This window comes from Marmota monax, unplaced genomic scaffold (assembly GCF_021218885.2).
Source record: "Marmota monax isolate L192 unplaced genomic scaffold, Marmota_monax_Labrador192_F-V1.1 WCK01_AAM20220418_F8-fsc00021, whole genome shotgun sequence".
Lineage (NCBI taxonomy): Eukaryota > Metazoa > Chordata > Mammalia > Rodentia > Sciuridae > Marmota > Marmota monax.
Window position 1 is genome coordinate 25,311,795 of NW_026695228.1, and position 8,180 is coordinate 25,319,974.

The 8,180-nt window shown below is 54.5% G+C and overlaps 1 protein-coding gene across 4 annotated transcripts; it reads left to right on the forward strand.

Annotated features, from left to right (window-relative positions):
- The first annotated feature begins 941 nt into the window (after window positions 1-941).
- Trmt1 (tRNA methyltransferase 1) lies at window positions 942-8,180 on the forward strand. 4 transcript variants are annotated; one of them, XM_046436895.1, is made up of 17 exons: window positions 942-1,045; window positions 1,341-1,544; window positions 2,215-2,270; window positions 2,493-2,635; window positions 2,792-2,979; window positions 4,173-4,288; window positions 4,367-4,479; window positions 5,398-5,546; window positions 5,701-5,787; window positions 5,864-5,933; window positions 6,020-6,154; window positions 6,256-6,341; window positions 6,489-6,597; window positions 6,690-6,766; window positions 7,561-7,680; window positions 7,760-7,886; window positions 8,004-8,180. In XM_046436895.1, exons 2-17 carry the CDS (start codon window positions 1,399-1,401, stop codon window positions 8,151-8,153), a joined length of 1,872 nt encoding a protein of 623 aa, XP_046292851.1. In that variant the 5' UTR covers window positions 942-1,045; window positions 1,341-1,398; the 3' UTR covers window positions 8,154-8,180. The 4 variants fall into 4 exon arrangements, with proteins under 4 accessions (XP_046292851.1, XP_046292850.1, XP_046292852.1 ...); XM_046436894.1 differs by having other exon boundaries at window positions 962-1,045; window positions 1,260-1,544; XM_046436896.2 differs by lacking the exons at window positions 942-1,045; window positions 1,341-1,544 and adding an exon at window positions 1,624-1,658.

Consider the following 8,180-nt stretch of genomic DNA (forward strand, 5'->3'; position numbering starts at 1 on the left):
TCCGATCCCACCATCTTCTAGTCCCACGACCTTGGGGCACGTCACCGCCTTTCCGAACTTTAGCCTCCTGTAAAATGAAAATAATGACTGCTATTTATTGTGCCAGGCACTGTTTTAGGCTCTTTTTTTTTTTTTTTTTTTTGTAATTAGCTAGTTGCAGAGATACGAGGAAACATGCTCAAGATCACACAGCAAGGAAGTGATTCCGTGTGCCAACATTTAAATCTTATTGTCGAATAAGAACTAAAAGAACTAAAAACTTTAAGATGCTTAAGTGATGTCCGCCTCCGTTAGCATTTTGCCTGTACTAACTCATTTAATTTCCACCACAACCCATAACGAAAACTAAAACGTTCTGCCCGTTTTACGAATAGGGAAACTTAAAAGCAGAGTTAAGAATTACCAACACGGTGAAGTAAGACTGGGACCCAGGGAGCCGGGTCCGCTACTCTCAATTTTTGGGACCGGTTAGAACCTATAGAGGGCTTATTATGTGTGAGTGGCTGCTTTGCACACTTTCCAGGAATTCTGTCGTTTTACTTTGCTCTTACTTGGAAGCCAAGATTCTGCTTTAACATGTAAGGAAAGTGAGGACCCGAGAGTTTAATTAACCTACTCAGAGTATGTGAGGGGGCTGGAATTCAAACTCAGTAAATCCGATCCCAGAGCCTGAATTATTCCTTCAAGATGCTCTGAAATAATTTGTATACTGCACCCAGCACACAGGACGCGATCAGCAGGTGTTGAGTTTCTGTTTACTTCTCCCTTTCCGAACCACAATATCTTCAGTTTGACTAAAGAGATGTGATGCGTTTCCTTCCCGGGGAGCTTTTGTGCTTTAAGACTACCTGCGCAGCACATTCAGCGCACTTTCTTGCCGCGATAAATTTTGATCCTATTCGCCCACCGTGAGTGTTGTCACTGACTGGTTAGCCTTGGTCATGTGACCAGCCCACCCCCCCACACACTGTGCCAATATGGCGGCTCCCAGATCCTAATTCGGGAAACGTGCATCCAGACTGTTCAGCTCTCTGTGCCTAAAGAAGTGAGAAGAACTTAGATGATGCCGGGAGCGATCTGGACTTGGGGCGGGTTCACCTGAGAGCTTTAAGCTCTGCAGGGGCTAATGTCTCTGGAAACGGAGGGTGTCAGTTTACTGAAGCCACTGGGTTTACTTAGTCCCTACTGTGTAGGCCACTCCTGGCCCCGGATGCAGCTCTCTGATCCTCCCTCTATGCCTTCCCCTGTCCCCGAACTAGATTTGGTGGGCAGAAGCGACCGTGGATGACCCATGCGAGAATTGTTCTGTGGCTGAGCCTCACTCTCCGCTCCACCCGCAGCCTTTGTAGAGCCCATTTTGTGGAGTGGCAGCCCCCAAAGCCCCCGAATCCTGGAGCAATGGAGAACGGTACTGGGCCCTGCAGAGAAGAGCGCCCACCCACGGCCCAGGAGACTACAGTCACCGAGGGGGCCGCCAAGATCGTTTTCCCCAGCTCCAACGAGGTCTTCTACAACCCGGTGCAGGAGTTCAACCGCGACCTGACGTGAGCAAGGGTCAGGGTTCAGCCTAGGAGAGGGAAGTAGGTCAGTGAGGCTGAGGGTGTTACCGGAATAAGTTGGCTGCCAGCTGCTCGAAGACCAATCAATAGGAGAGAAGAGTTAGTAGGAAGGTTTCGGGTTTATTCGAGGGTTGGCATCTCAGAAGATGGATGAGCTCAACCTCAAAGCTCCATCTTGAGGGGCTCAGGGTCATAGAGGACTTTTACAAGGAAGGGAAGGAGGAGCAAAGCCGGAAAGCTACTTGCTGAGTAGGGTCTTTGTCATCCTGAGCATGTGTCTCCTTTTTTTCTAATCTGGAACACTGCATTTGACCTTAATCTCCTGGGGCTAGTTCCTGTAGATCTTAGACATTTTCTGCAAGTTAAACCTCACAGTAATTTACATGTTTTGTGTTAGTTGAAATAAAGGTGTTGTGAAGGTCTTGAGATGTTCTGGGTTCTGTAAATCTAAAGAAAGATTTAACAATTAACATCTTAACTATTTAGGTGGGGCTTCTCTTTAGAATTTAAAATGCTGGACAAATGGGAGGTGACCTAAAAGGATTAGGGTGGTACTACATTCTTGCTGAAGGGCAAAGGGAATGACACTACCAAGGACCACTCCAAAGGAGTGGCCCTGTCAAGAGGTACCAGTTGACCTTCCATCTCCCACCAGATGTGCTGTGATCACCGAGTTTGCTCGCATTCAGCTTGGGACCAAAGGAATCCAGAGTGAGTGGAGGTCCAGGCTCCCAGTGGGCCAGGCAATCACACAGAGCTCTCTCCCTGTATCATCCCCTTCTCTCCCAAGACTCCAGAAAGGCCCTCTGCTCTGTCAGCCTTTCCCCTGGGGTTTTCAGAAAGATTTTCATCTGTGAATCTAAAGTATTCTGAAGTTTATGGGGTCTCAGAGGGTCATTAATATCCCCTGATTTGTGTCTTTGGTGACTGTAGTCAAGGTGCCAGGTGAGAAGGACCTGCAAAAGGTGGTTGTGGACTTGTCCGAGCAAGAGGAGGAAAAGGTTGACTGGAAAGATGGTGAAAACCTGGCCCCAGGAGATAAACCTCAAATAGCTGTCGTCGGGGAGATCTGTGAGGTAAGACCTAAGCAGAGGAGGTACAGGCTTGGAATCTAGTGGGTAGTAGGGGAAGGAGAGCTCTTGGAGGGGGAAGGGTTGGGGTGGTAGGGAATCTCTGGGGCCCAGAAGAGGAAGGAAATATGGATGGAACAGGGTCCTTGCTTCCTCCAACAGGAAGGCCTGCGTGTCCTGGAGGGCCTGGCAGCTTCAGGCTTGCGTTCCATTCGATTCGCCCTGGAGGTGCCTGGGCTCCGATCTGTGGTTGCCAATGATGCCTCTGCCCGGGCTGTGGACCTCATGCGCCATAATGTGCAGCTCAATGGTGTGGCCCATCTGGTACAACCCAACCAGGCAGATGCTCGGTAGGTTCTGGATGACTCTGCCCTGTGACTGTAAGGTACACTGTAGAGAGAGACTGTCTGGGGCCAAATCCTGGCCCTGTCACAGTCTTGACATATGACCTTGGGAGATTGACTGAGTCTATTTGAACCCTACTTTTCTTGTGTGCCAGAGAACAGTAGTTTTACACAGATTGTGGTAATGCTCAAGTAATAGAGAAGAATGTTTGGAGGGCTGGGGCTGTGGCTCAAGTGGCAAAACTAAAACAAATCCTAGTTCATGTGAAGCCCTGGGTTTGATCCTCAGCACCACAGAAAGATAAATAAATAAAGGTACTGTGTCCATCTAGAACTAAAACATTAAAATAAAGATATTGTGTTCACCTAAAACTAAAAAATAAATATTTAAAAAAAAAATAGTCCAAACTCTGCCAAAAGTAAGTGTAGTCATATGTTGCTTAACATTGGGTACATGTTCTAGGAAATGTGTCAGTAGTCAATTTTTGTTGTGGGAACACGAGGGTGTACTTACACAGACTAAGACAGCTATAATGTCAGTAGGTAATACGCAGTGTCATTGGCTGAAATCTGTATGTGGCATGTGGCTATGCTGTGTGGTCTCCATTTTAGACTCCTTGTCCCCCCTTTTTATATGTGTTATTGTGTGTGTGTGTGAATGTGTGTGTATATATATATATATTTAGCTGTTGGTGGACCTTTATTTGTATGTGGTGCTGAGAATCGAACCCAGTGCCTTGCACATGCTAGGCAGGCATTCTTCCACTGAGCTACAGCCCCAGCCCTTGTGCTCCTTTTATTTGTTCAAATGAACCGTGGCATATCCAATGTCTGCTGTGTGCCAGGTGCTGCTCCGGTGCCAACAGTGGGTTAGTAAACACAGTAGAACTTGTGACCTCTGCACGAGCTGCCTCACTGCCGCCTGGGGGGCTTCCAGCCTGGTTTCTCATGGATTCAGAGGGCCAGCTCTAAGTCACATCTTGGGATTGGCTGTTACCAAGATTTTAGACAGCTCAGTTGGGGCCTGTCTAAGGGGGAAAACCATGCTGTTAACAAATGCCCAAGATAGGACCTGCACCTGGGGAGCTGGCCCCTGAGTTCAAGGCCAGAACCACTACCCTGCAGGAGTTCATGCTTGTAAGGGACAGAGCTGGGGTACCTGCTGGGGGAGGCTGAGGACCTGGACCTTTTGTGCCTAGGATGCTGATGTACCAGCACCAGAAGGTATCAGAGCGGTTTGATGTCATTGACCTGGACCCCTATGGCAGCCCCGCCCCCTTCCTGGACGCAGCTGTGCAGGCTGTGAGCGAAGGAGGTGAGGCTGGGCTGATGTGGAGGTTGGAGCAGGGCTAGGGGTGTCCAGAGGGCCTCACTACCCAGTTCTTCCCCAAAGGGTTGCTGTGTGTCACCTGCACGGACATGGCAGTGCTGGCCGGGAACAGCGGGGAGACATGCTACAGCAAGTACGGGGCTATGGCCCTCAAGAGCCGGGCCTGCCATGAGATGGTGAGGGGTGCTCCCAGCCCTCCAGGGAGGGGAGGCACCAGGCTTGGAGAAACTCGCTGCCCCTACCCAGCACGCCTTCCTACACCTAAGACCTGCTCTGCTTCCTCCAGGCAGCCAGGGCTACATTAATCCAGGGGGTGACCATAAACAGGTCTTTAAGGGGCCGGGTAGCAGTAGGTGGTTGCGTACTTGTTCCTTTTTTTTAAGACGGAATCTTGCTATGTTGGCCTCCAACTTGTGATCCTCCTACTTGAGCCTCAAGTAGGTGAGATTGCAGGGGCCTGCCACTGTGCTCAGCTTAAGGAAAAAAAGAGTTGTTTTTCCAGGTTTGGTTCAGACGTTTGCTGGCAATTGACAGCACCTTTCTGGGCCTTGGTTTTGCATCTATTACACGAGCATGACGATGGTACCAACCCTAGAGGGTTGCTGTGGGGAGTTGAGGCAGGGGCTCCTTGTTCCTTGAGGCCCTGTTCCCAGGTCAGTCTGGGAAATGCCCACCCACCTCCTTTCCCATGTTGGAGTCTCATGGCAGCCTCTGGCAAGGAGAAGGCTAGGCAGTTCTGCATCACATAGTGTCCCCACTTCCTACATAGAGCCTTTGGGGCTAGAACTTGGGTCCTCAGCCCACAGTCCACAGTGAAGGAGGCACACTGACAAGGTCAACAGAAGGAAGACCATTCCTCATTCATTAGTTCCAGCAAGGCCACAAAGACACAGGGACGGTTGTGATTTTGCGGATGAGGAAACGGAGGCCCAGGGGTGCTGCTGGCTAGCCCCCGGGGTCACACAGCCAGGACACTTGTGACTGGGTTTGGAACCTAGGGAACCATCCTTGAACGGGTGCTTTGAGCACTGTGTGTGGCCCCTTGCGGCAGAGAGGATCCTGGAGGGAGGGCTGACCCCATCCTCCGCCCCCAGGCCCTGAGGATCGTCCTGCACAGCCTGGACCTCCGCGCCAACTGCTACCAGCGCTTTGTGGTGCCGCTGCTCAGCATCAGCGCAGACTTCTACGTGCGTGTGTTTGTGCGCGTCTTCACGGGCCAGGCCAAGGTCAAGGCCTCAGCCAGGTCAGCGGAGGGCAGGGGAGGCATGGTGGATTGAGGGGGAGATCAGGCCTCGTCCTGGGGACTTGGGGGTCCTAAAAGGGACAGAGCCAGTCTGAAGGAGGAGTTGGCGTGGCGACCACACTGGGAGCTCATCGCCATGCTCTGGATCCCACAGCAAGCAGGCGCTGGTCTTCCAGTGCGTGGGCTGTGGAGCCTTGCACCTTCAGCGCCTCGGCAAAGCAGCAGGAGCCTCTGGTGGCCGGTGAGCAGGGGTCCTTGGGCAGGAGGGTGAAGGTGTCCCAGGGTCACCACCTGCCTAACTGCCTTGCCCCTTGCAGGGTCAAGTTCTCTGCAGCCTGTGGTCCCCCTGTGAGCCCCGAGTGTGAGCACTGTGGGCAGCGACACCAGGTAGGACTAAGCCAGCGGAGGGAGGGGGTGCAGCAATCCCAGCGGCCACTCCCCGCCCCTGCTCACTGCTCCCTGTGTGTCCGCAGCTTGGTGGTCCCCTGTGGGCAGAGCCCATCCACAACCTGGATTTTGTGGGCCGCGTCCTGGAGGCTGTGAGCACGAACCCTGAGCGCTTCCACACCTCAGAGCGGATTCGGGGAGTCCTGAGTGTCATCACTGAGGTAGGGGTGGGCCGTGCCGGGTGGGGGGGCCCCACCTGTGCCCATGTCCTCTTGAGCCTGTCCTTTCCACCAGCTGCACAGCCCCTCCTGTGCCCCCTCAGGAGCTCCCGGATGTGCCCCTGTACTACACGCTGGACCAGCTGAGCAGCACCATCCACTGCAACACGCCCAGCCTCCTCCAGCTACGGTGAGGGTGGGGTGGGGGTGGCTAGGGTTCTCCAGCAAGCACACTGGCCCGCCAGGCCGCCCATGCGTGGCCTTACTGCTGTGGTCGCTGGTGTGCCACTCCCCTGCGAGGAGTCCAGTCTCCCATCACAGTCCCTGCTGTCCCCAGGTCGGCCCTCCTCCATGCTGGCTTCCGGGTCTCACTCTCCCACGCCTGTAAGAGTGCAGTGAAGACGGACGCCCCCTCCACAGCTCTCTGGGACATAATGCGCTGCTGGGTGGGTGAGGGCAGGCTGACCACGTGGGGATGGGCGGGTGCCAGTCCCCTGAAGGCCCCTTGGGCCCAACATCCACTGACCTCCGCCCTCAGGAGAAAACGTGTCCTGTGAAACGGGAGCGACTGTCCGAGACCAGCCCAGCATTCCGCATCCTCAGTGTGGAGCCCAGGTACAGATGGGTAACTGCAGGAGGGAACAGGGCAGCCCACCAGTACGGTAGGGGGACCCCTGTATGCAGAGGACAGACCCTCCCTGCACAGACTTTTTCAGCGAAATCCAAAGCCTGCCCGCTCCTCCCTCAGCTTCTGCCCTCCAGACCCACCTGGCTGTCACCATCTGCTGGGGGGGCGGGGGCGGGGCTGTGCATGTCTGAAGCAGCAGAGCACCCTTCCTCTGCCCAGAGCCCTCCATGGCTCCCACTTCACTCGAGAGAAACCAGAGTCCTATCTGTGGCCCCCCAGACCTTGAAGAGCCCCCCACCATCTTCTCTGTGCTCTCTGCTCCTTGTTGACTCCTAGTCTCGCTGGGCGGTCATCTCCAGCTTCTGCCTGTGCTCGCTCTCCACACGGCTTGCCTCTCACCTCCTGCCTCCCCAGGGAAGCCTGCCTTGACCCGACCACCTGGGCTGGCATCGCATCCCTCCTGGCTCCGGTGCCTTTTACCAGAACGCTCACCACATGTCCTGACACAACATTGTTTACCTATTTCTGATCTTACCCTTTCTGATCTGACCCGTTGCTTGCTCATCCGTCTCCTGTGCTAGACAGTCAGCCCCGCCCCGCGCAGGCCTATTCCCAGCAGAGAGAACCATGCAGACTTGATAGTAAAAGCAAAATGTTTATTAAATGAATGACAAACCCGGGCAGGGGCAGCCACGGCAAGCTGCTCCAAGCTGGACAGGCTCCACAGTGGTCCCTGGACACCCATGCCGTGGCTGCCCCAGTCCTTATTCCCATTGCCCAGGCTGCAGGCCAACTTCACCATTCGGGAGGATGCTAACCCCAGCTCGCGCCAGCGGGGACTCAAGCGCTTTCAGGCCAACCCGGAGGCCAACTGGGGTCCCCGGCCCCGAGCTCGGCCAGGGTGAGTGGGGTTGTGGCTCTGCCAGGGCCAGGCGGAGGCAGCCACCAGCTGGGGTCCCAGCACTCTTGTCTACTTGCAGGGCCAAGGCAGCCAGCGAAGTGCTGGAGAGACGCAGGCTCCTCCAGAATAAGCGGAAGGACCCCCCTGAGGATCGGGCCCAGCGCGCTGCTCGCCTAAAGACATTTCCTTGTAAAAGGTTCAAGGAGGTGAGGTACCTCCTCTCTCCCCAAAACTTCTGGGCATGTGGATACCCCTCTTGGCCTGAAACAACTGGGGCCAGCCACGTGCTTGCAGAGGGCTTCACGGCACCCTCTTCCCACCAGGGCACCTGTCAACGAGGAGACCAGTGCTGCTACTCACACAGTCCTCTGCCCGGAGCCTCAGCTGATGCCACCCCCACAGACTGCCCAGAGACCCCCCCAACCAGAACCCCCCTAGACCTGGGACCCGCTGCTGGGCCAGGTGTAGACTGAGCCAATAAAGACGTCATTTTCTGCTGA